The following is a 27,427-nucleotide window of genomic DNA, read 5'->3' as shown; positions in this document are numbered from 1 at the left end:
CTCTTTCCGCCGGCCTGAGGCGGGGGGGGGTGGGTCAGAAGGCGCATGCGCAGGAGCGCTCGGCGGGCTGCAGGACCCGAGGGAGAACGGGCGCGCTTCCCGCTCTTGCTGCTCGGCGCTTCGCTGCGCTCCCGGGGGCCGGTGCCGTTGAGGGGCCGAGGCCTGCCCTGCTCCCCGTCCCCGCGCCGTGGACGCGGGCGGCACCGGTGCCGTCAGGCCTGCCGCGCTGCGTAAAGCAGTGCGTCAGTGTTCAGCTCCCTCGCCCTCTTCCGGCGGCGCAGAGTCTGGTGAGGCACTTGGGTCCTAGCTGGCCCACAGGCCCTCTTCTGAGAGGGCGGCGCGGCCCTGAGTGCTCACGGGAGGGGCCCTGCTGCAAAGCCCTGCCGCCGCCGCGGCCCTCCGGGCTCCTTGTGTCCCGGGGCCGGGGCGAAGCCAGCCCGGCCGGTGTCGGCTCCCTCTGAGCAAGAGAAACCCCGGGCCTGCAGCCTTGTCATCCCCACTCCGTGCTTCAGGAGGCGCCCCCCCCCCCCCCCCCCGCTCGCTTTCCCACTGCATCAGAAAAGGGTTGCTGGGAGAAGGCAGCATCCATTGGATCGAAAATGGAGAAGTTAACTTCAGCCTTCTGCTCTTATAAATAGGAACAGCATCAGTGCCACTGTAGAGACGTAATAACATAGGGCGTCTCTCAGCAAAGTTGTAAGAGCTTATCTTAATGAAGCCATTCATACTAACCATCACTTTTGGGAGTTGTTTTGCACTATATTCCTGCTCCGTTGCCAGGAGGTGCGTGAGTGAATCAGAGTGCAGTGAATGCGGATACAGATGTTGCTGTCAGAGTTGTTACTTTTTATTTCCCTTAGGAGCTAATTGGCTTCATTAAATAGTCACCTTATGGAAAGCAGTGTGGGAGTATGTACTTGTATCCTGGAATACCTGCTTTATCAGGCATTGCTCAAGCCAATGCAACATTGAAAGTCCGTATTTCTCACTTTATTGGCACTTTTACATTAAAGTCTGTTTTGTGAGGACTCTAGTCCTTACTATGTAGAGAGTGTAGCCAAAATCCACTTTCAGCAACTATTTATGTATTTACGTGATTTTAGGAAAAAATAATTATTTAGTTAAATAACTTTGTAAGCATGTAATCCAGTCTAAGACTTTTTAGCTGCCTGTGGAACATTTTCCCTGAAATAAATGCTTTTTAGTTCTCTGAAGAATTGAAAGTATCAATGAAGGCCACTGGGGGGAGCAACTGACTTGTGCAAATGCGGTCTCTGTGGAGACTCAAAAGACCTCTCTTCATAGCCAGCATAGGAAATTTTGACACTTAAGCATCTAAAATTTAAGAATTAATTTGGTGCCTAAATAATTACATAGGGTTCAAAAATCAATCGTATTCCTTGTGGTATCTGTGCTAAAGCTATATCTCATCCCTGATTTATCCTTTCTGTTGTCTTTTGGGCCCCACCTTTTGCTGTCATTCCCCCTAGCTAGACCCCTTGTCCCTGTTATCACCCTTTTCTTTATTATCTTTTGTTTTCAATTACCACCTTCAGCTATAGTAACTTTTACTCCCACAGCCTCACAGAAAATCCCGTGAGGTGCAACCTGGGATTGCAAGGGAACAAGACTGCTTGTAAACCTGTTCTGTGACATGGCAAGGAATTTCTCTGGCAGCAGGATAACCAAGGGGCAGTATCGGGAAATTGCGAACCTGATGCTGCCAGGTATGAGAGGACTGGCAAGAAAGGGCACGTTAAATTTGTGTGGGAATCTGTTCTGCAGTGGTTAAACTGGGCACGGGCTCTGTCAGCTGTTGGGGAATAGCCACAGTAGTGGTGTGGGGCTGTGGGCCAGGTGATGGAGATGCTGGTGTGGTACTGTCATTTGTGTGAAACGGGCAGAAGAACAGTGGGGTGCTTCCTAGAGGATCTTGCAGAGAGGCCCTCAGTCAAGCAGACAGGTTGATGTGAAAGTTTTCCTTCAAAAAATTTCAAGAAGTGACCTGCAGGGAGACATTTCACCTAGAGGCCAGACTAAATGCAGTCCAGGAAAACCTCAAATTATGTCCAAGGGAGATGTGAAGAGCCCTAGAACTTTTATGTGCTGATCTGCTCCGTTGGTGTCAAATGATGTGCTGATGTAGCCATAGCCACAAAAGCCCAGGGTAAATCTGGGAAATGTGGAAAAAGGAGAGAACAGGAGAGCTTCCTCCTTTCCACCCAGTGGAATCAGCTGCTGTCCGATTTTGAACTGGACAAGGTGTGGAATGGTATGCATCCTCGTGGCCAAGTCCTGATGCGGGGATAAGTGTTGCCATATTGACAAAGCAACAAGTGAAGTGAGGTCTCTGAACTAATCTCTGCTTGCTATTCTGCATGATGTGAAACAGAAAAAACATTTAATGTATCATACAGATCAGATCCACTATTAGCTCTCTCTTTTCAATTAGTTGTGTCTAAGGCCGTATGTTCGTCTATAAGCTTGGCCTACACATGCATTTTGCACTGTAATAACTAGGTTAATTAGAAGCATGATTTTTCTTTTTACCAAAAGAATTACTTCCTCAGTAACATAACTGGATGCAATCATAGGGTATATCTTCCATTCTTTAGAGAAATGAAGAATATCAGCATAAATACTTCAATATATTGGTTTTACTTTTTCACTGGTAAGCTAGGGTCTTGGTTGGATATTATTTCACAGTTTTATGCTAAGGCAAACTCATTTATATCCAGGCAAGCGCAACCAACAAATTTCATGTTCATGAAATTTTACAATGAGGTGCTGTGCGATGTAGTGCACTTCACATTGGTTTGTGTGCAGTTATAAGACAAATGGGTACAGAAAAAAAAAACCCTTATCGAAACATACATTTATAATGTTCCTTTTTTAATATGTGGAATGGCAAACTGATTTATTAGGCATTCACCTAGCAATGAGTGCTACACACACATATTACATAGTCAAGGCTGCGCTGTGTTACATTTTTAAGGCAAGGAAGAAGCAAATATCTATCAGACTACCTAAGAATAAATTCTAAAATTACAATATTTTAATTTGAAAACTGAAGTCTGATTTCAGGCGATAAAATGAGCCTTAAAATTGTACAAAAATGAATGTATTGTAGTTAATCTAAAAGACCACCAATTGGCATTTACTTTTCCATTAAGCCCCCAAAATGATCTTCTTCTGGCACTTACCCTATCACATCATCCACTTATTTCTAGGAAAGATGTAAATAAATAATACTTTTTAAAATCTAAAGAAATAAAACCTTATGCAGTTAAACCCCCTAATATTTAGAACAGGCAAGGCAAATAAAATGCATTAACTGCCAAATAGCTTATTTCAGGGAGCAAATCTACGTAACTTAAAGCATTAATTATGAAGTTTTCAACTTAAATGTTACTGTTCAGAAGAAGAGATAAAACCCAGCGATTCATGGTAGGAGGTGGAACAGTCAGGGCAGTAACCTCCATTTTATATCTTGTTTTTTACATTAGAGATGGTTCTACAAAACAGGCAGTTTTGTCTCCTCTTTGGTCCAATTATATTTCACAATGAGGCAAAAGGAAAACTCACTGGCTGTAGAGTTTTTCTCTAGAAATCAAAGTATATGAGAATTTTTTAATAGATTGAAACATCATATTTTATCACCTATAATTATACTAACACAGGTCTTTCAATCCTCTTTAGACAGTAAGAGATCTTTAAGAGAAAAGTAGATCTTTCACTGGTTTTCAATTGCTTAAAAGCTACTGATACCTATAGCCCAAAGTAGCATCTACATTGTCTTAGTCTGAAAGCACTTCCCGATTACTTCCTTTAAAATGACAATACTTGTAGACATTAATCATATCTTTAGTCTATATTAATAGATTTCTTCCTGAGTGTCCCCAAAATATTGGCTAATTATGTGGCTAATGTACTTTCTTTACTTACTTGTTTTAGATTCATATCCAAATTAGGTAATGTAAAAAATTGACCAGGAACATAAATGCATTGAAGATGAAATACACCTGTCAAAGCACCCTTTGCACATGTGAGTTTCACCCTCCAGGCATTTCTATGAAATACTTCAGCTGCTTTCCAGGTGTCAGATCAGAATGTATTGTTCTACCTGTATAAACCATTATCAGTGATGAAATAGCGTATATCACCACAATCTTTTATGACCACTGTTACCAGTCTCCTACTCCAAAGTGCTGCAGTTCATCGAAAATATTTTAAAATCTAAATGATTTCAAATACACCACAACTGTATTTATGCTTTAAACAAACCTTTATTTTGTAAAGCTTAAAAACTTAATGTATTTGCGAAACCATAAATGTTTATATATTTGTTTAGGAATCATAAACCAAAAGGGGACAACTTACACGTACACTCATACTGAATCGGCTTTATATTAAAATCTAGACAAGGAAAAATATTTTCTACTTTGATTGGGACCTTTTCAATCTAGACTGAATTTCAGAATAAGATTTTACTTGTATCTTACTCATTTAAAAGCTGAAGTTTATTTCAGGCATGTCATGTCACTTTCAAATAGCTGGCAATTTCATTCCAGATGAGCTCCATGTAGTTCTTAACATGGATAGGTTTTGATTCCCAAGTAATGCTTAGACAATAGATGATCTGGGTGATTACAATGTTCATTCTTCTGCGCAATAAACTGAAATGTGGCACACACTGAACTTTATTCACCTCAGCTGTATTACTCTTCTGAAAGCTGGAATTCTTCTCGCCTCACTCTAAAATATGATCTACAGGCACAGCATACGTTGTCTGCCATAAGAAAAAAAAAACCCACTCCTTAAAAAACTTGGTGTACCAGCTGAAGTATAAGCTATACCAACAAAATGACTCTTTTGCAAGGATAAGCAGCATTTATTTTGATTACTCAGTATAGCTGTATTAGCAAACTCTTTACAATGCAGATCAACTCCAAGAAAGTTTATGCAGGTCCCAGAATATCCTGCTTCTCTACAATGTCAGCATTTGCTGCGGAACTCATGTCTAGAAGGGAAAGCAGCTCCCATGGCTCCCATGAAGATCAAATTGACTACATAGCAGTGTGATATTACAGCTTCAAAGATGAACTGACTTAGTCATCTCAGTGGGACGCTGAGTTAATGCACTCTTTCTGGCGTCTCACACCATATCTCCTCCAAGCAACAGCGTTTTCCCTTCCAAAAAGTAGTTTCTCCCAGTAGCTTCTGCAATTAAAAAAATCTGCAGTATTTTAAATATGTGCCAATGACTTAGATTAAAAATAATTCACCATGAAATGTATAAGAAAAAAAGACCCTGCCTGGGTTCTATCCAGCTTTATATATAATTCACTCAAAAATCATTTTAAGTATAGCTGCCACAGAACTCTCTGGATGCTATTTGAAAAGCTACAGCCACCAGTGTAAAACGCGCCCTTCAGTGTATGGCAGAGTGCATGGCATCTCATTCATACAGTCCTACTAGTCCAGGACTAAATATTCTGATTGTACCAGTCAAACATCTCTGCCAATGCAGTGAAAGCACAAGGTTAGAATCCTTGATGGTGATAGATCCCTCTCCATATCTTAACATCTGAATCAGTTTTACTACGTACATCACTGTGATACCACAGTGAGATACCAATCAGAAAAAGGAACTTCGAAAGCCATACATTCTGTCCCTATGAACACATACATATGAGTACTGTCAACCTTAAGAAATAAGACTTAAAATTCAAACGCTTGATTACATTTGCATAGTTGTGAAAATTTATTAGTTACAGTGTAATGAAAATCAACTTTTTTGGTACAGGCAGAAGTAAAAACATACATTATATAGAAAAAAATCACAGCTTTAAAAACTGGCTTACATTGTTTAAAATGAGTAAATCTGGTTGTATTTCAAGGCATTGGACTTTTAATACTTAATTTTGTGCCAGACCATCACACAGTGCAAGAAATATTCTGCAATAGTACAAATTCCATACAGCAGTCTTCAGAGTATTTAGTCTCACAGAATCTCATGGTGGCAAAAAAATGTGCTGAATATTTTTCCATTTAAACACAAAACATTGCTGAAGTTAAATTTTTCTTTCTTTACATACTCTCTATTACAAAAATATCAAATTGCAAATTTGACAGTGTATTCTACAAATAAATGCGCCATGGACAACAGGAATTGCAACTTTGGGACAGTAACTTTACAAAGTGTATTATAAAAATAAATTATATGGCAAACATCAAACAAAATCAAGCACGTGCCTTAGGCTTTGCAAATAAAAGTGAAATTCAGCTGGCAGAAAGACTGCTTCTCTCTCTCTGACTATGTACTTTCAAAATATCAGCAAGGCCCTTCATTCTTAAAGCTCTACCAAGAAAAAAAATATAAAATCTAATGGAAGCAATAAATACTTCCACGAATAATCAGTAGCACAAGTGACCCTGGTGTTGACGGTAGAGAGCTTCTACAGTGATCCATCCAACTGGCAAGGAGGGTAGTGCACACAGAGAGCGTAAAGTGGGGGCGGTAACTCATCTAGAGTTCATGCGTAACTGGTGAATGATGACACTCTCTAAAAGAAAAGACAGCAAAACATTTGGTTTTATGAAACTGCAAATACATTACAAGTTACTTTAAAGAAGAACAATTACAATGGCAGCGCAAAGCATTTTTCTTCTAGAAATGTCTCACAGACTGACTCTCACATCCCTGGTTGATAAAAACTGTCCTGGCTAATGCTACAAAGGGAAACTAAATTAGGACCAGGCTAGGGCTCAGAGGCCCTTGGCTTCCACTTCTATGTCAAGACCATCATTTGGTTGTCCATAGGGAAAGAGAGTAATACAGCTGAATGGATTAAACCACAGGGACACCAAGGTTCCAGTCCCACACCCGAATCGGGTAGAGGAAGACTTGGAGTTGGGTCTCTTGTATCCTGGCTAAGCAAATCCATCATAAATCTGCTGGCAATTCTGAAACGGGGATGAGGAAGAGGTATGGGGTCATTTCTCATTTTTATTTAAATTTGGCTTAGAAACCTATGCTGGTTTTATTCAGCAAGTCTGCTTGAATTTTGCTACTGACTTTAATGGGGATAAATTTCAGCCACAGCACGCAAAACTAAGTGTTGGCATTGTCTTTGAAAGGCTGGGTTTAACTTTGCCCTGTGTGTAACATAGGAGATCCCTGATCCTGATTAATCTCTGGGCTCTGCTGAAATACTAATGACCTGGTCTTCTGTTCTTCTATCTATATACAGTGCTCTTACAGGCAACTTTTTTAATATAAGAATTTAGCTGTCGATGACGTTTTTCTCTGAAAAGGTGTATTTTATGCATTTCAAATATTATAACTGTACCAATGCTAACTAGAAACATGCAACAATACATTTTCAGAAATACTAATTTTCTTAATTGAAATTATTTTTCTTAAGATTCCTTCCTCTAATAGTCTGAAGATTTTCCAAAATTTACACGACCCAAGAAATGACACTAATCCTATCATTGTTCCCTTTTACATTTTTATTGACTTCTGCCTTTGTCTGCTTCCTACCTAATATTTGCAAGATGTTTGATTAAGTTACATTATGAGAAGAAAGAAAAATCAAAATGTTTTCCATGTACTCTTAATGCCAGAGCTTTGCCACTAGATGGCACATGCCAGTGATGCTGGTCATACATGGTGACTCAGAAAAGCAGGGCTAAGGCAACATTCAGGAAAATATGTTAAGGCAAATGAAATAATAGAATTTCCCAAATAGAAAGTATTGCTTTTCCATATAATTTATCAATAACAAATGGTTTTCAACAAGATATGTATACCAGTTCTACCAAATTTGAGCAATGAACATGAGGGAACCACAAACTACAGTAGATTTTACCTTACAACCAGTGCTGTTCTCTAACTTCAAGCTCTTGCGGAATACGATGTAAAAAGCTGCATTTACTTAATATCAGATTGTAACCTCAGGCAAACTCTCCCATTAACTTCAATGGGAGTCACACGAACTCTATATGAAACAATATTTTTCTTAAATTCACTATGCACATTACATATTAATATGGAGTTTAGATACAGAACTAAAAACTAAATGGGTAGCAGAAAAATATCATGCTGCTTGTAAAGGCTCAGTCACTGAATGAACAGCAAAACTACAGTAGGTTTCTGAATCAGTTTTCCTCCTACAGACCAAATACAGCAATTATGCAGAAAAGAGTAGGAGAAATAATTAAAAAATCAAATAATTTCCACTTCTAGTATTCATTTGTTCATTCATTTCTCACACCCGTATATGTATTCTCTTAGTTTCTCTATCAGTTGTTTGTATTTGAAATGCTTATATATATAAAAATACATATATTATACACACACACACACTCATATATACACTCTAGTTACTAGAAGAGGTCTCTGAGCAGTTACTAAGCTAAAATTACAGCAGGGCAGATTTTGTCAGAGTCTTGTTGGACCACCCTCTGTAGGAATATGATTGTATCTGTAGGATATGATTACATACATTTTTCTAGGGTTATAGATGTGAATATTTCAAGGAGCTATGAATTCACTTAAACAAAACAATTTATTTTCATGACAGGAAAAGAAAACAAAGTTGATGTAAAACTGCTAATTCTGCTTTCAGTCCCACTGATGTAAATCAGAACTTCTCCAGGAAGCACATCGTTAACAGCTGGCTTATGAAAAATACCAGTTCATATAATGAAGCACATCAACTGACATTTTAACATATGAAGTTTAATTTCTTCTTACAATATATACAAATAACACCACATAATACAAAAATGTATGTACCACAGGCAACGCACGCCCAAGCAACAGAAGAGAATCATAGATCAATATTTCTATTTTTAAAATCCTGAAGAGAGTTTTTAAAGTGAAGAACCATTCATACCTGAGTGATTCATACCTGACTCTCAGAGCTGATAGCTCTGCATCTGAGAGTAGTTAACCCTGATTGCATCTTCCAAAAAGCCAAGTAAGAGCAGTGTGTAGGGAGTAAGATTCAAAGTGAAGTTAACATCTGTAATGAGAAACGTTGCATATAGTTTTGCCTGAGAGCGCTCAGGCAAAATTAAGGGAAAGAGGATAACTCACACTGACGTAGGGGAGAAAAACATTCCTCTAAATGAAAACAAGTTTGAAAGATGAGCTCACAGAAACCCCTGCCAGCAAACTACAGGTTTCAAAGCGACTCAATGAAATCGGCCACTGATGTGTGATGGGAACATATAATTGGCCTGAAAATTGTCCTGACTGTTGCAGCTTATGCCAAGCACCTGAAACCCAGCAGGACAGTAGCTTACTTTCTTTAAAGACATGCTTTTCCACATCTGATCAGAATTACTGAATATTCATGTAAATATTGAGCAGGTTTTAGAACGAGTGTAGCATATTTCAGGCAGTAACATATGACTTGGCATCCAACTGGCATGAATCAACATACTATCGTGACTTTAGAGATTACTCACATGATGCTAATTACTATGCACTGTAAGTGGTTTGAGGTTTAAATATGGTAACATGCATACTCTATGGGCATATTCAGAAAAATCACAAAGTTTTATTTGTTTTTTGAAAAATCACACTAATGGGTGTCACAAAAGGGAAAAAAGCTGGACAAAATAAATCAAAATCTCTGTTTTTCTTCTATTATTTACTTAGCATGTTTACCGATCTGAGAGAAATCCCCCAGGCATTAGGGCTGAAGTTCTGTGCTCCCTGATTTTCAGTCACACTTACTCAAACGTATTGCTCTGCTAACGACTACATTAGCAATACTCACATGTAACAGTAATTCAGGTGACGGGATCCAATCTAGGGAACACAGTGGAAAGCTTACTAGGAACTAGATTTAAGATCACAGAGATCATCTGAGGAACTGAGGGTGCACCTTCTCAGTCCATGTGTGCTGCTCGTGAATGGGTTGGCATCTTCCTTGCTCTTCCCCCTCTCCACCTTACTGCTGTCCTAAGCCATGTGTTCCCACTGCTGGGCTTGAGTTATCCCAACTGCTTATATGGCCACGCAGTCAGCCAGAAAAGGGCATCTCTCCAGCTGACATTGATTCCTACCAAAAATACAAAGATTGGTTCTCAGCCAGCTCAGTTCCTGATGAAGCACTGTAACGATCATTATTACTCTGAGTTGCGTGCATTTTGCTACTGAAACTGTTCCACTTCATTTAAAAAAAAATAATAATACAGAGAAAAAGGTAAGAGAGAGAAAGCGTGAGGATGACTCATTCTAGATGATCACCTGGGCAGAGGAAGGCTTGGTTTCTGCATCGTAATCCAGTAATGTAGAATACACAAGAAGCCCTGTAAATAAAGGCCCGAATATTTTCCTATGGATTGGTGTATCAGAGTTTGGTGCACTTTGGTGCCTAGTAAAATCTTAGATCTGAGCAAAGCTTGTCCTTGTGGTATTTCTGACATCACTCTTCTGTGTTCCTTCTTTGATGTTGTATGAAGGTGAGCTCATGCTACATTCTTCTGCGCAGTGGGGCACTGCTAAGGTCTTGCTCCTCTTCTCTGTCGCCCTTTTTATTAAACTGGAAGAACTTCTTATTCTGGAGACCCCTATTGCTTTGTCAGATTTGGCTGAAATTGGTTGATGCATTCAATGTTATTCGTCAACGAAGGACAGATGGCAGGACGGATGAACACAGACGCTTCATCTTATAAGCCTTCTTTTCACAAAAGGCCAGGCTCAAAGGCAGCCTTTGGAACAGGGACCAGAATCCGGGGGGGCTCCCTCCTCCTAGTTCAATATCCTGACCACTCAACCCCTCTCTTGTTTCTGCTCAGTGAATACTGAAGCCCTCCATGCAGAACAGCACAGCCTTTACAGGAGGGAATGAGAATGCCACCTTCTTCCCCCTCAGCTGTCTGTCAGTGCCACTGGTGAACCTGGCTGGAGCTGATGTGGGTTTGAGTCTCCTCAGATACTGGTGAGAAGGGGGACCTGTCTCCTACCTTTGAAGAAAGGTTTCAATCAAAAGCTTTTTAAAATAAGCAGCACTACCCCTACATTTGTGTGGTATTTGATCTGCTAGGAGGCATTCGTGATTCCACAGTCACTTTAAAACAGCCACCGGTTTCCTACTTTTACTGGCCGCCTTCCTTCTTTTACTGGCCCGAGAGCCTGGAACTAAGCTATGTTAAAGCTAGCCTTTATGCTTTTTGCCAGATTCCTTTTAGTTCAGATCAGTTCCCCAGTTAAGTTCAAACACTTGTGCCAGCTCAAGGGACAACTACATGGAAGTGAGTACTTTCTTGGCTGGAGGTGACAAAGACAGGACTACAGCTTTTGACCCCAGTGTGGGGTTACATCCTGACTTTAAGTGACCATGAAATTGTGGCTTGACTTAAAGCCCTTAGAGGAAATACAAGAATACCTAGATTATGGATCTCGATTAGGTACAGAGGCTGCAGTGCTAGTTAAGTCACAACTGAAGCACAGTTTCACAACTGAAATGCTGACGAGACAAGGGCAGTGGAAGAACTTCAGGAAGATCTTCAGGATGCCTCTGGGGCTTAGGCATTGTCTTTAGACTTGCTTGTCTAAATTGCCTTCTGGAGCTGACCTACTGAATGGAGAATCTTACTGTGGTCACTAAACATAACTGTCTTCAGATTCAGAGGAAATTCCAATATAATAAAGACAGTTACACTTCAACTTTTAAGACTTCCGAACTATAGGCTTTCTTTTTATTTCATCTTACCCTTCTTCTACCTTTAAGAAACAAGAATCTCAGGTCAATTAAAACAGATATTAAAAATGATTTGTACAACTAAATACCTATTTTTAGCTAACGGTTAAACCAGTTGCCTGATTCCAACTCCTTAGGCTTCTGCTATGCAGCAAAAGTTCCTTTTTGTTGTGCTGCCCCTGTGAAGAATAACAGGATCCTCAGTCTGACCTGTCTGGAATTTCCCGAGTCCATCTCATGAAATCCTACTGACTCTACAAGAGTAATCCCCGGCTTGTGGCTGCAGTTCTGGTTTAGTTGTGCTAATTTGTGTGTCCTGGATTTCAGGTACTCTAAGGCTGGATTGTTTCTTCAGGTGAATTAGTTTCTTAGATCTCAAGCAAAACAAACACATTTTTCGACCACAGGCACACACAGAATGTTGCCTTGGGTATAGCAACTGTTAACTAAGGAACTAAGTTTCTTTGAAACAAGGATCTGAAAAGGAAGGCTTAAGGCAGCTGTAGTTCATCACTGTATCAAGCCACATTAGCTAGGGGCTCATGTTCGCAATATTATTTAAATGACTGTTTTGACCCGAAGACTTGCTTCAGTGCCAGTATTTAGAGTGAATATCCAGCAAAAAGCTCTTAATAATGTGTTTTCTTCAAACATCTGCTAAAAAGTCTATGTTACAGTAAGAACAGTAAGATCTTGGCAACAATTTATTGACAAATTGAGGCTTTTAAGTGATAACAATTAGTTGAGAGGATCTGATGTATTTCTGGCATAGTAACTCACATTGCTTGCTAATTCCAGTTTCCAAGTTTTATCTGAAATACTGGGAATTGAGTGTTATGAAAAATACTACTAATAGGAATCTGATTTTCAGATGCCATAGGAACCAGAACCTTAACAGGTACTGCAGATGCTACACCTGTAAAAATTGAAACCTATTTCTTTTCTGATGTGGCAGCAGCTTTTACACCACAGACAAAATGCCCTTCATGTGAATAATAAAATGCCAGCTTTACGCTGGGATAATGGCCATATCTGGATCTTAAATTGGAGAGCAATGCAAAGTGCAGACTGAAGACTAAACATTGCTTGGACTGAATATAATTTTGTTGACCTTCTGTGGCAGATTCCTCCATCAAATCTCTTCTCCCAGACAGAAAGCCACTTAATATTTCACCCACTGATGCATTTTCTTTTCTCTGAATTGTACTTATTATTTATTGGTGGTCTTCCTACCTCACTTTCTGAAAGCTATTCCTAACCACTGGGTCCTTTATAGTTTGCTGTGGTGGTTGAGGTATTATACAAGCTTTAAAACCCTCATTTATCAGTCTGCTCGGCTCCATTTCTTTTGCTTGTGACTTTCTTCTGTGGAAATTGATCACTTAATGGAAATGCCCTTTAATAACTTTACTGTTATTAAATAAACAATCATAACAATCATCCACACCATTTCCATGCTGGCACAATTCCATATAAAACATGCTTAAAAATGCAAACATACAAATGAGGAAATCACAAAGAGGGAAGGAAGGAAAAACGATGAATCGCCATGGTATTGTGAGGCGGTCTGTATTTAAGACAAAATATTTCAAACAACTGAGAATTGAAAGTAAATTCCATACCAAACCCTATCTCTTTCACTGTCTGTACCTGAGCTGTGCCTTTAGATAGCAATTTCTGCCACTAGTAGTCTGTGCTGACCTCACCTCTAAGACATAAGGATGCTTGGCAACTAAGGTTTAAATATAGCACAAGTTCATCCAACCAGGAAAACTGAAAACCTAGTGAAGTCAGTGGAGTGACTTGCTTCATAGCCTGTAGTGGTCTTTGGAGAAGGCACAAATGGACTGTATTGATTTTAGCCAGATCAATGTTTCTCAAGCTTTTTCTAAAGACTAAACACCTTTTTTCTCACTTGCCTTCATCTGACCCCTGAGCTGGCAGTACGTGTAAGTAAGCTGGCAGCGTGTGCAAGTCAGGGACCTGGTTGTAAGTACTGTCTACAAGTGTTAACCCCCTCTGGAAGAAACAAACTGCTGCTTAGCACTGCTGCTGCCGAACACTGTGCAAGCTCCCTACTCCCTTGAATTCTGTAACCGCCTTGAGAAGGCAGCTCACTACTGAGAAACGCTGATTTGGATGGGAGACTCCTAGAGAGGAGGCTGGTCACACGGTGCCCATCCTTTCTCTCCTCCCCTCCCTCCCGCAGCTGAGGTACCAGCTTTCATTAGAACAGGACCTCACGTGCACTGTCTCCTGGCATTGCTTCCCTAGGCAACGTGGCATCTCAGTAACGTGATCACAGGCAGGAAGGAAAGTGCCCCATGCAGCAGCGAAGGTGGAAAGTGATCCGTTAAGGTGGAAGACAATCTAGTAAAAGTGACCAAACTTCCTTCGATCTATTAAAAAGTGAGCAAGTCTATCATTAAGAATTCCTGAACTAGATTAATAACCTAGTGCAGTTGCCCCATTCTCACTTCCTAGGCTGAAAATCTTCCTGGCATACAGCTGCCTTTTTGATGGCTTTTTTTTTTTCTTTTTTTCAGTAAGAAAACAAAAGGATGTTGTTACTTAAGTAGTCAGTGCACACACGTATTAGTTTGTTGTAAGTGACAGCTGCAGGACTTCATTAGCACAGGCAAACGTGAGCAACTACACAGACAGGGGGCTGACTTCCATGGTAGCAGTAAAACCTGCAGAACATACCCCCTGAGCCACCGCCATCAGCCCTGACCCCCGCCCAGGGAGGCAGAGCTGCTGGCTGAAGATTTCTTCAGTTCTATTTTCATAGACTGAGTCTCGGCACGAGGCTCGAATTTTGTCACATTTCCTGCTCCTGGGGCTGCCACTACTGGCTTTCCTGCTTTCATACCTTTTGACACAGGAATGCGGGTGGGTGTAGGTCTCGGGGATGACCCATCCTGTCCTGTCTGCAAAAGAGAGAGACAGAGAGAAATGACACGAATGGAGGAATTTTCTTCTCATATATGCTCATCCTATACTTTTCACTGGTTCTTCATTTACCTCTCAAGCAACAATGTCTCAAATCACGCCTGTTCGCAAATTAATGGTCACATTTGGAACCTGGCCGTAGCACATACTGCTAGAGTAGGGCCAAAGGTACAGTCGGGATCAAACAAGTTTCCCGGAGCTGAGGTCCGGTGTTTTGGATCAAGATGTCATAGGGATGGGAATCCCTGCAAAACTCCGATTCCACAGCACGACACAGTGCAGGACGGCCTTAGAGGCTACCGAAATGCTGGCTTAGCTGTCAGACAGGTAGAGTATTAGCATCTTGCACAGAGACTAGCACGGTCCCTCAAAACGGTATAGCCACGTGAGCCTAATGCTGAACCCAGAGTAACTGCCGTATTTTCAGAGCTGGGGCAAGATTTCTCAGCATTATAGATAAAATTGAACTTTGCTTCCCAAAGTATGGTGGGGCCATGGCTGGGGCCACTTATTTCTGCACTGGGAAGTGCAGGGGGTTGGGAGAGAGACAGAGCAGAGACTTGGATTTCCTTTTCCTGTGGCTGTGGGAGGAGGGATGTGGGAGAGGGCTCTCTCCCTCCAAGCCCTAGCCACAACTTTATGAACTCTGGTGAGGGTGAAGCAGGCAGCCTAGATTTCCAGGGACACCTCAAGCCAGTGTGGACATGGTCATTTTACTATCTCTGCCAGTCTGCTGCCCTGGACAACAGCCTACCAAGCACATTTATCCTCAAGTCTGAGGACTTCAGAATAAAAAAAAAAAAGGTGTTTTTTTTCCTAAGTGGTTGAGGACCCCAGCATGGGGCAGGCACACCCAACACGGCTCCTACCAGGGATCTGTGCCCTTCTGGAGCACCAGCTGGAGGCCAGGCTGGCTATCCTATAGCTTTGAAAATGCAATCAGTACATACATTTAGGCAACTGAATCCCACTGTGTAAACGCACAAGGAGCACTTGGATATGACACAAAGATTCAAAAGGGCCAACTGGTATTTTCTATCTCCATTGGCCAAATAATGTTGCACATACGCTGCAAGGCCAAAACTGGAAGCTACCCCTTATGGACCATGACCTAAAGAAAATACTTACAACCATGACAATTCTGAAAGGTAAATGTGTTTTATCTTCTGCAGTGTGCAATACAGACACAAATGTTAACGGTGACAGCTTCAGTGTCTCAGCTGAATTTCACCTGTGACTTTTTTCTGTTCAGATAATGGACGAAGACTTGGGTCTCACAAAAGAGAACACTTCTCATAAGATTCTGGAATCCTAGCTAGAGCCATCTGCTAAGTGACTAAATTCTGCAACTTATGACATGTAAGCAAAATAAAAATAAACTGCTGAAATAGATTGGATTAGGGGATCGCTTCGACTGCAACATGTATTTGCACATTTACTTAAAAATGGTCTTAAAAAATGCTCCATGAAGGAGCATTTTTCTCTCTCGAAGGATTTCCAGCCAGTAGCATCAGAGCCTTCTGTCTGCATCCTGAGTATTCAAAGGAAAACCATTCCTTAATCTTCTAAGAACAGTTCAAAACCCCATGTGTACACAAAAAAAAATCACAATTGGAAAACTTGAATGCTGTCTGCCTGGCAGGAAGGAAGCCATTTTCAATAACTAAAAGCAACATTTACAATAGCAGTCTAAAGGCTAATATGGAACTCACATGTAGATGTCAAAACAAGTTAGGCCCATACAATTCTGTAGGGCAAAACATGCAAATGCATTCCATCAGCCTTGGAAAATATGTCAACATCCCAGGGAACCCAAATGACAAACATCTTGTACTCCCTGAAAGAGCTCCACAGTGTGTAAACATGAGGCAATCAAATGAAGTAGCTGGAATCTCAGGCATTTCTTCAGCTTTATTCACATGTAAATTATTAACTAAGGATTTGGGCGCTTTCAAGTTACTCATTTCAAGCCTAAATGACTCAAAAGCACTTTGAAAAGAACTCTAACTTGCTTTAAATTTCTTAGTTGCCTTCCTTACAGCATACTAACATGTAGATCATATGGAATGCCTGCTTCACACGCAGCTGCAAAAGCATTTTGTGTTTGCTAAGTGAAATGGCACAAAGGTGGCTCTTCAGCAAGCAGTCCCCTTTGGCGAGGGTGACCGGGTAAGCAAGCAGAGGACACCCTCCAGTATGCGTCTGCAGTGTCTGTGGCAGAGAACCCACACGACTGTCTTGTCTCTTGGTCATTTCTTCCAAGAACCAAGCTCTAAGCAATTCCCTCCAGCCCTGTTTGTCTGTAGGCTGCTGTCTTCTGGTTGATACAGGAATGTGGCTCCAACCAGAAACCAACTCTTACGCAGCCGGCACGGAGCGCCCGAGACGCGGCCCTGCGGGACGCAGAGTGACGCTGGCTGGCCCTGAGCTGGCAGTACGTGGTGCTGGAACAGCACAGGGGGCCAGAGCGAGGTTAGTACATACATTACTGAGAGTGAGAGAAATACATGCAGCCGCTAAGCTGGTTAGGTCGATAATCGGCGCTCACTGCAGACACTGGCAAGTATATTAAGCTGTGAGGTTGCAGTAAGGTTGGACAGTCGCATTAAAGGAAGAAAAGCAATCTGAATGTACAGAACATTTGGCATGTTTTAGTGGTTTATAACAGATCCTGCTTAGCGCATTTTGTTGACACACAAAAAGAGTGCTTTCATGCACACATTCGCTTTTGGAATATTTTAATAACAAAGGTGCTTTTTCAGCACTTGTTCCCAATCAGATCAGGGACCAGCTTGCCCTGGACAGAAATGGTTCAGTTCAGTGGCTGACACAGATATCTAGGGCAATTTGAGATGCCCTGCGCTACTCAAGCTATCTGCACAGGGCTGGTAGATAAGACAGAGGACCCAAGGAGACCTGCAACCTCTGATAAAGCAGCTGGAAGTTAGGTAGGCTACTTGACAGCACTTAAAATGACACTAAAGAACTATGTTTAGGCAATTGAATCCTGAAAGGGTGGGACTTGAGATCTAGTCAATACAGTCAGTGGAGCCCAGTGGGCAATTCAGCTCACACTGAAGCTAGTGGCCTCTCAGCTGAATCACCCTCCAGTCTCCTCGGAGCCAGCACACAGGGCTTAGTGCTGACAAGGGGACTGATGACTAGGGACTGACTCAGTTGCCCACACTGAGGCATCCTGTGCCATCTGAGGTATCCCGTCGGCTTCCACTGCAGAAAGGTACAGGTCTGTGTTACACCTACCAGCCTCATGCATGTGTCTCAACTGCCACAGGGCATGCAGATAGCACCATGCACCTCTATACAGGCAAGTGAGCTGACCTCTGGATTTCTAGTAACTCTAACAGAAGCTTAGAGCATATATGGGACACCGACAAAGAGCTAAATTTAGATGCTGATCTCACACTAAATGCGGCCCAAATGAAAGTAGCCTTATAGCTGCTTTAACGTGTGCCCAGTTAGCTCTGGCACCCAGCAGCCTTTCAGCCATGCCTTGCTGCCTCGGTCACGGGACGCTCTGCATGGTTGGTGCCATGCCACTACGCTGGCTCTGCTGCAACCGGGATTCCCTCTGCTCCCTACAGATTTGCATGTCACCGGATTCACTGTGTACCCTGGCAGCATAAACAGCTGGCGCTGGATGCCAAGCTTGTAAGAGGTGGGGAGCACAGAGATGAAGTGATTATAGGACTGACACCCATCCTGGTAGCCAAAGAAGATCCAAATTCACCAGCAAGCCTACAGCCAAATGTAAGGTCTAAATCAAAAAACAGGATATAGGCACCACAGTTGTCTTTTTCCCAAAGAATATTTGTTTTTATTCTGTGGGTTCTTTACTGTAAACTATACGAACTGCCCTGGGAACAGGGACTTGGATTAATGTGCTAAGGCAAGACTAACAACCAGGCTACAGTTTCAGGCTCATTTGGTCTGCATATCCTCTGGTTTCATAGTCTTGAATTTTTGGTTGTGCTGTGGTCCATCTGTAATAAAAAAATTATCTGCTAGGTCTGCTAGGGTAGTCCAAGTATTTTTCTGGGAGTGGGTTTGGCTCTAATCAAGCTAAGGAGGACCAAACCCCATTTTTTCCACTTTTATGGTAATTGCCCAAATCCATAGGCTATCATATAAAAGGCAGTTACCAGCTTAGGGTTTGTTGGTTTTTTTTTTTTAATCAAAGTGGCAATGGTTCTGTTAAATGCTGAATTCTGGTCAAACTGGTCAAACAGTCTCCATCATATCAGCTCCTGCCATGGAGACCTCTGTGGGACTGGACTACATGGGGTGGCAGCGCTGGTGTGACGAGGCCAGCTACTCAGCTGGCCAGCCCTGGGCTTGTGCAGCAGGCAGAACATGAAGTGCCTCCAAAACATTTGGGTCCAGTGAGTTCAGGTGCCAGTGGAGACACAGTCACTGACCGGTGCCTTTTTTGGTTCATCTTTTTCGTTAAGTGCTCAAAGATTTCCCAAGTTCTCCTTCAGGTGCCTGGGTCTGTCTTTGGATCAGGGTCTCATTTTATCTAAATCAAAACTGTTGAAGACTCAGAAGAGGAGTTGGATCAGGGGAATATAAGTCTCTGGCTACTCTAGAGTGTATGTCAGTGTAAGTCAACACAACCAGAACACCCCTTAATCCATGGGATTCATGGGATTCAAAAATCATGATGGTCCATCTTGAAACCACTGTCTCTGGTTTTGGACTCACATATGCAGGGAGACACCACAGTTCAGGCTGAACCTTTAAAAGTACCATGTGTGTACTTTAAAATTAACTTCACCTCCAGTACTGAAGATAACTCTGTAAATTCAAATTGGAAGAAGAGTTAAATGTTTTCAAATATGAAAACAGTAACTGCAAATTTGTTATAGCAACAGATGAGAGCTAGGAATTACAGAGTTATTTTTCCCTTTGTAGCTTGGCACTGCATTAGTACCTTCTACAAAGCATCTTGTACGAGGAGAGTTAAGAAAAAAATTAAAACGAGTGAGCTAAGAGTGTATCAGTTTGTCTTTGATTTTATGAACTTAAACCCTCAAAATTATATCGATGTTGATTTCTTCTACGGTTACTACAGAGTAAATGATCACAACTTGTTTTTTCTGACTAGGGGTATTGAAATGCGTTTGTAAAGTAGTCATTTGCAAAACAGATGGTGAATATACAATTTCTGGGTTTTTTTCAGGGGGTTAGGGAGGAAAAGGCACATTTGGGCTTGTTCGAAGTTCCCTGCTCATCTGACTAGGGACCTTAAAAAACAAAGGGAAGCATAAGATAAAGTAAATCTTATGGTTGAACTATTTTCTTTACATTCCAAATCAGGGAGGATGAAGTGAAGAAAGAAGCCACTTTTTAGCCAGATGAAAACAAAACAAAAAAGTTTTGTCTGCCACGGTTCAGTGCATCATCACAGTAGAGACAGACATCTAGTAAAAAAGAATGAGGAACTCTTAAAAAAAAAAAAGTTTTCCAAGCCTCTGAGAGACAAAGGAGCTTGTAAATTAATTAATTCAAGACTTTTTCAAAAATGAACAGTTGCCTCTAATATGCAGGAAAACACTGTACAGTAATCTACAATACATTATATATGTGGGGAGAGCGAGCAAGCGCATGTGCAATCCCAAATAGATCCATATGACAAATGCAAGTTTTCTTAAGTCAGAGGGCTTAAATGGGAATGGCAGCCTCTCTCCAAAAGTGTGGAAGTGTATCTTAAATACACTTTGACATTTCAGCTTGGAAAGAGATGGCTGAAGAGGCGTGTTGTAGGGGTCTGCAGACTCCTGAGCGGCACGGACAAATGAACAGGGGATGACTATTCAGTATTTGTCGAGATACAAGAAAGAGGCTGTAACCAATGAAGGTATTGCATAAAAGGTAGCAAACAAAAGAGCATTTTTCCCAGAGCCCACAACTGAATTCACTGCCCCCTGATGTTGTGGAAACAACAGTATAAATGAGTTCAAAAAGCAATTAGAAGAATAAATAGAAGAAAACTCCGCCACGGTCTATTAAACACAAAGATGTAGCTACAGGCCCTGGTTCAGAAAGAAATACCCACCTATTGCCAAAAACTGGGAACAGACGCTGAGGGAAACATTACTGTGTGTTTACCCACTTAAAATAATCTTTCCCTAAGCATCTGCTGCAGGCTCTGTCTAGCTAAATAAGCTTTTGGACTAATACGGTACTGCTGGTTTCCTAGTTAAGTTCTTCTTTCCCAGGGTATTTCCAACTAAACCAATGCAAAACCATGTCCAACAATAAACCTGGGGGGAGAACCATCAATAAATATTGTCCAATATGTTTAAAGACAGAGGTGAGAGACTGATTTAAGTACGAAAAAGAAGCCAGGGTACCACCACAGAGGCACAGAGAGAAAGCAGCAAAAAATATGTTCGAGGAAGCACTATTGTAATACAGCGCTTTTAGAAGTTGAGAATTTCAGAGGAACAGAAAGAGCTTTACTATTCACTGGCTGAAAGAGGCTTGGAGCTGTAAGCAATGATACCATGTCTGCCTATTTATTCCTTTGGAGTTCAGTATTATAGCATATATTAATTGAATTATAACTATAATGGGATTTTACCGAAGAAATACCAGCCTGCATGCTCAGACTCTAAAGACCCGCCAGCTGGGCCAAAAATCATTATGAGTATTTTCAGAAGTCAGAAATTGCACTCACCAAAAATAAAAATACAATTTCCTGCCCTGTCATCTCCATCATTCTTTGTCCGTCTCTGTCTCTCACTTGCAATTTTACAGGATTGCCATTATGAAAATAACTTTAAAGGAACTTTGAAGGGACTTCCTTTGAAAGTTACTCCTCTGGGAGATAATACCAAAAGTATACCAGCGTCCAACACTGGTATAAAAACATATGAATCAGGCAAATTCTGATTTTCTAGTGAAGCTCATATCTGAGACAAATGTAGGGAAGTCAAGAGTTTCCCCTCACCCCACCCATTTTCCCTGCTGGTGTCTCAAACCCAAACTATGGTTGCCCTTCTCCTTACCATGAAGACTACATCATGAGACTACGCTGCTTACCACTGATTGTGTTCCTCGGGTGGAAGACGTTGTAACAGGCGTTATAGTGATAGTACTTGTCACCTTGCTTGCTGCAGGTCGCGAGGACAGGTTGTTCCGGGGCGATCGAAGGACGGTACCAGTCACAACTTCTTTCTCCGCTATGTTCACCGGTCTGACTGTTATCACAGGACTTGCACCATCAGGTGCAGCACTGGGAGAGCGTTTAAACTGGGAACCTAAGTGGATGTGGATTTTGTTGTCTTCTGTCGTAATAATGTTGGCGTTGGCATTGTACTTGCGGATTGGAGTTGGGACGGTTTGTTTTTCTGGTGTTACTTTGAACACAGCCCTTCCCATGGTCATATCTTGTGACTGCGGAGAGACAGAGATTTCTGCCGGTGCTGCGGATGTTGATACTGTCATAATCTGAATTGGCGATGCAGGTCTGTCGGCGAAGGGTGCTCTCCCTCCGTCTGGGGACTTTTCCCTGGAGAATGTTGTTATAGTGACTGGAGACATAGAACGATCTGGGCCCATGGGACTTTCACTGCCTTTTCCTTTTTGTGGCATAACGCTTGGAGAGGGAATGATGGTTATTCGTGGCTTCTGATTTCCCAAAGTAGGAATAACAGTGGTACTTGAAAAAAATTCCTCTGAGGTTGGACTGGTTATCTCCAAAGTAGCTGTGCTGTTCTCGTGGTCTGGTGTCACCCGAATATGAAGAGGTTGACCCTGCTTTGGTGAAAGGACAACCTCCCCGGGATGCGCTGGACTACCGTGGGTTCGGGCTCCTTTATCAGGAGTTGCCTGAGGCCCAGTTTCCCTCTTTCTCATCCATGGTATCCAAGATTTCCTCATTGCAAGTTCATTCGCTGCTGGAGGATATCTCTCGAGCACTGAAGAACGCTCCATGGGTTTTTTCAGACCTACCTGTCGCAGATTGCTCATGATGTGATTCTCCTCCTGGAAGGATTTCCTTATAAACACTGCTGGAGTTTCTTCTTCTGCTGCTTCACTGCTTACAGCATCTGTTTGCACGCCGGTGGACGTCACGGGAACATCGACCATTCTTCGTCCATTTATGCTGGGCCGCAGAGCACGGCTGTAGCGCTTAGAAAGCTCCAGCTCTTTTGTTAGGTTCAGAACTTCCTGCCCCATGCTCTTGTTTTTATTTTCTTCTTCCATAAACCTTTGCTGCAGAACTGAATAATCGACTTGGAGCTGAGAAAGCTGGTCTTCTTTGTTCATCAGCTCATGGATTTTTTCCTTAAGAGCTTGAACTTCTGCTTTCAAATCTCTGCTTTTGGCCTCTTCCAGACGAAACCTGTGCCTCAGCTCTGCCTCCTGGCTCACTGCTTCACCTTTTTCTATTGCTTTGGTTTTGGCAATCTGGAGTTTCATCTCCTCCAGCTGTTGAGAAAGAAAGTTAGCTTTATCCTGCTCAGTCCTAAATTTCTGCTCTAGCTGATCATATTCATCTTCTGTCTTCATCAAATCTCCTTCAACCACTTCCAATTGTTTCAGACGTTTTTTCAGCCTTTCAATTTCAATGGTAAGTTCTTTAATCTTGTTGTCCTCATGACATCCATGCTCTGGTCCTTTCCTGGTTCGACCTCTTGTAATTTCTCTTTCTACTTCCTCCATACCATCAATTCTTTTCTTTAACAGGTCAACTCTACAGCTTAGTTCAGAGGATTTTTCTTCTTCACTTCTCAGTTTGCCTATTAACTCATCCCTTTCCTTTGTCAAACTAGACACTTTTTCCTCCATTTCGGATTTCAGTTTCAAAAATTTCTTACTTTCTTCTATCAGTTTCTCTGTTACATCCATAACTTTCCCTTGTTCAACTTTAAAATTCTTGTTTAGACCCTCAACCTTTTTTTCCTCCTGTTTTATTTTTTCCATCATATTTTTTCGTTCATCAACCAACATTACAGTAAATGACTTCAGCTTTGTCAGGTCATCTTTTAAGCTTATTTCAGCCTTTTCCAACTTGCTTTCTGATGCCTCAAGGTCTTTCACTCGAGTCTTCACCACTTCCAATTCATTTATTAAATCCTTAGTCAAATTCTTTTCTTTCTCCAAGTTTAAGTGTAGCTGGGTGCATTCAGACTTACTTTTACTGAAAGCCTCTTCCAGCTTCTCTAGTTCTGACATTCTTTTCTGCAATTTTTCCACTTCAAGTTTCAACTCTTTGCTATGGTGCTCTTCCTCTTGCAGTTTATTTTTCAGCTCTTTACACTGGGATTCGGTTTTTGTGATCTCTTCATCTTTCCCCTCCATTTCAAGCACACGCTTGCGGAGGTTTTCCACTTCTGCCATTAAGCTAGAGTTCCCACATTCCCCTTTCGCTATTTTATCTCTTAGTTCTTGAAGTTCCTCCTCAGCTTTTTGAAGATTTTTGTTAGTTTCTTCTAGCTCCTCTATTCTGCGAGTCAACCCCACTAGCTTAAGCCTTAGCTGTCTATTATATGACTCTTGATTAGCCAGTTTAGCAGTCATCTCCTCATGTTCTTGAGAAAATGATGATGTTCTGTGTTCAAGTTCTGCCTCTAACTTCATCAGTTTTTGTCCATCTTCTTTTGCTTTTGCACTAATAATTTTAAGCTTTTCTTCTTCTTCCTTTAGTTTTTGGTTTAAGTCCTGTATTTTCTGGCTCTGTTGACCAAGTTGTTCAATATGCATTTGTCTTTCATCCACCAGCATGAGTGCAAATGATTTGAGCTTGACTAGTTCTTCTCTTAGTTTATTGAGTCTCTTTGTATGTTCCTTCTCCTTCCGGGCTTGATAGATCTTCTCCTGCTCAAGAAGTTTCTTCAACCTGAAACAAGTTAGAAGAGATGCATTAAACTAAAGTATATATAAATATATATATAGGTGTATTTCTCAATTTTTTAAATCACCTTAATTTTATCAATTTTTTTTTCATTAATAACCTAGGTAGTCTTTCAAGAAATAACTACTTACTGCAGTTACAATCCCAAACCAAATATTATAAATTACAAAAGTTAACTGAAAACTATATAAAATCATCTAGAAATCTGAAAAGCAGTGAAATTTTATACATATATAAATAACAAATACATCAGGTTTTAATTCCTTTACATTTATTTCTCTGTTAGGATGATGTTGGTAAAAGTATATAGTATCCCAACAGGACAAGTATATCTACTCACCAATCCATTTATACCAAACTTGTTTTACAAGGTGGATTCCTCCTTATGTCTTGCATATACAAAAATGTGTAAAATAAGAAAAAAAAAAAGAAAACTAATTGCTATATACAGCCATACATAAATGGATCAATCCTGGTTATAAATAAACCAGCAGGACAGAAGATTACATTAGCACACAACTGATAACCATCTGGGCATCACAGGCATAAGAAATTAGCAGGAAGATAAATTTGCCAGCACAGTGACTATTATGTTAAAAAGTTTCTTCTTCCAGGCACATTTCCATTTACAATAGTAGATTTTGTGGACTGCAAGGGTCAGACTAATCAAACCTTTGGCTACAGCTAACCTCAGCTGGAAAATGCTCTTCTTTATATCGTCTGTAAAGCTGTATTTTCAGACAATATAAAAGCTACACAAATTAGGTGTATCCTCAGAAAGATAACAAAGACCTACATTTTCCAGCCTCACCCATGCAACATTTCAATGCAGAAATTCTTAGTAATACAAGTACTTTATATCTGTGATTTATATTCAGGATACGTTGACATCAGCACAGGCAGTTCCTGCACATGTTGTAAGCACAGATTTATGAGGATGGTGATCCTCAGCTGACAAAGAGGTACAGATAACACAGGGATATATCCCCTACTAATGTAAGAGCCTTATTGTAAAAGCAGCAATACGACTTAGAAAAGACACAGGTACGCACGCCGAATTTACTGTGAAATGACATGTTTTTCAAACCACTGTCAAAGTACCTGCAACTCCCATATCCCCTATCAAGACATGTGTGATGATTCAAATCCACTTGCTTTGCTTACCCTATGTCTGAAGCTTTTCAACTTCTTTGTAACTCAGACACCCAGTGAAGTGACAATAGCAGAGCAATTTACCACCTGTTAACTAACTTGCAATAACTGGAACATCCATATCTTAGCAAAGATCGACTTTTATCAGTAGTTTTATCTTAAATGCTGGACTGTAGATGGTAGTGGGTGAAGCACAGATACGCATTCCTCTCTGCTGCCCCAGCAATGAAGTGGTGCAAAGAGCTCCGGGGCACAATGTCGTACACAAAGGATGTCTCCCGGAGCCCTCACCTGAACTCTAAACTCATAACAACAGCCATATTAACTTGGTCCTCCAGCAACTGTTAATGTTTCACGCCTTCTTCCTTGGGGACCAGAACGAACAGGAACTGGAAAGAAAAGCTATAAGAAAAGAGAAGGAAGTCAGAAAGCAGAACACAGGATGCAGTAGGTAGGGAAGGAGAAGGCTGAAGAATGCATTTGAAAACAAGAGTCGGATAGGATGTGGGAGTAAGAGAATAGTAGGAACCAGCGGGAGAGCGAAAAACAAACAAACCTTACAGCCAACCTTGCTGGGTCACAGATTATTCTCAAAAAAATCTCTTTAGTTTTGGCAGATCTTTGGAAAGGACTGAAAAGGCGTGCTGGTGGATGCCTCATTATGGGTCAAGTTAGAATGTCAAAAGGTAAAAAAAAGACTGGCTGCCACTCACAAAGCATGCACTTTTCACACTGAAGAAGGAACTTTATTAGCATGCAATATATTCCCTGGCTGCTCTATCACACTGCTTCATGCAAAAGTTTCTGCCAAGAACTCTCCCTCGTCTCCCCCAGGCTACATTTTTAAAGAAATAGTATGCATCCTTCCACAAAATATTATTTGCCACGACAGAACAGTGTGCCCTAACCTGGTGGTGCGCTAAATGACCCACCTCCCGAAGTCATGAACATATATACGAGAATATGAGATCTCCAAAACAGAGAACGTTTCCAGCCTCCCTTGTCCCACAGGAAAATTTTAAGGTGACCCCTATAAATTCAAAAAACACAAGACAGCATTTTGTTTTAACAATCTTGCCACTTGAAAGCCTATCTAGAGATGCTCAGAAAACTGCCTATGATTTTGAATTCCTAGGCTGTTCATAAAGGGCATGTGTGATTTTCACCCAGCAGTTGCTACAGGTGGTACACGCCAGCCAGGCTGCTAAGCAGAGTGCAAAACAATTCACTGGCCCCACATGGCCCCACGATTACCTGAGAGTCTACTGGGGAATACTGCCGAGAAAACTACTGAAAAAAAACCCAAATATCTATTAAACTAAGACAAAGAAATGCCAGGGATGAGACTGAGCAACAGGAGAAGAAAGCACATTAGCACTGTCACTGCCTTGCTGTACCTAGCAGGAGAGCTAGCAGTGGGGAATAACTGGCCTGGCCCCTCTGGGAAAAGCAAAAATAAAGCACTGTAACTGTGCCAATACATGGAAGTGAATTTGCTAACATGTCCATGGTGAACAAGGCAGGAAGCACCGTGCAGCATTTTATCCTGTCTCAGCTTTTACATGGTGAAACCAGACTGCCTAAGATTTGATAAGTGAACTTTCACAGAAGATACTTGACAATACTTCTGTTTTCCATGTCCAGGGAAACTGCTTCAAAAATCTGGTTCTGTGAGGGATGGATGGGAAAGCAGCATCCAAATCTGTGCAGATGCCAA

The 27,427-nt window shown here is 41.3% G+C and overlaps 1 protein-coding gene across 2 annotated transcripts in view; it reads right to left on the bottom strand.

The window, feature by feature from the left end:
* Positions 1-5,740: 5,740 nt before the first annotated feature.
* FILIP1 (filamin A interacting protein 1) overlaps positions 5,741-27,427 on the bottom strand; it is a 110,646-nt gene continuing 88,959 nt past the window's right edge. Inside the window, exons 5-7 of one of the 2 annotated variants that reach the window (XM_050892997.1) lie at positions 21,741-24,543; positions 14,596-14,653; positions 5,741-6,566 (exon numbers count right to left, since the gene is read on the bottom strand). In XM_050892997.1, coding sequence (XP_050748954.1) covers positions 6,526-6,566; positions 14,596-14,653; positions 21,741-24,543 — 2,902 coding nt within the window. In that variant the 3' untranslated portion in view covers positions 5,741-6,525. Of the gene's footprint in view, positions 6,567-14,429; positions 14,654-21,740; positions 24,544-27,427 lie in introns of both variants that reach the window. The other variant, XM_050892998.1, reaches the window with a different exon arrangement.

This window comes from Gymnogyps californianus, chromosome 3 (assembly GCF_018139145.2).
Source record: "Gymnogyps californianus isolate 813 chromosome 3, ASM1813914v2, whole genome shotgun sequence".
In the NCBI taxonomy this organism is placed as follows: Eukaryota; Metazoa; Chordata; class Aves; order Accipitriformes; family Cathartidae; genus Gymnogyps; species Gymnogyps californianus.
Note: the sequence above shows the minus strand (reverse complement) of the source record. Positions and strands in the feature narration are given on the sequence as shown.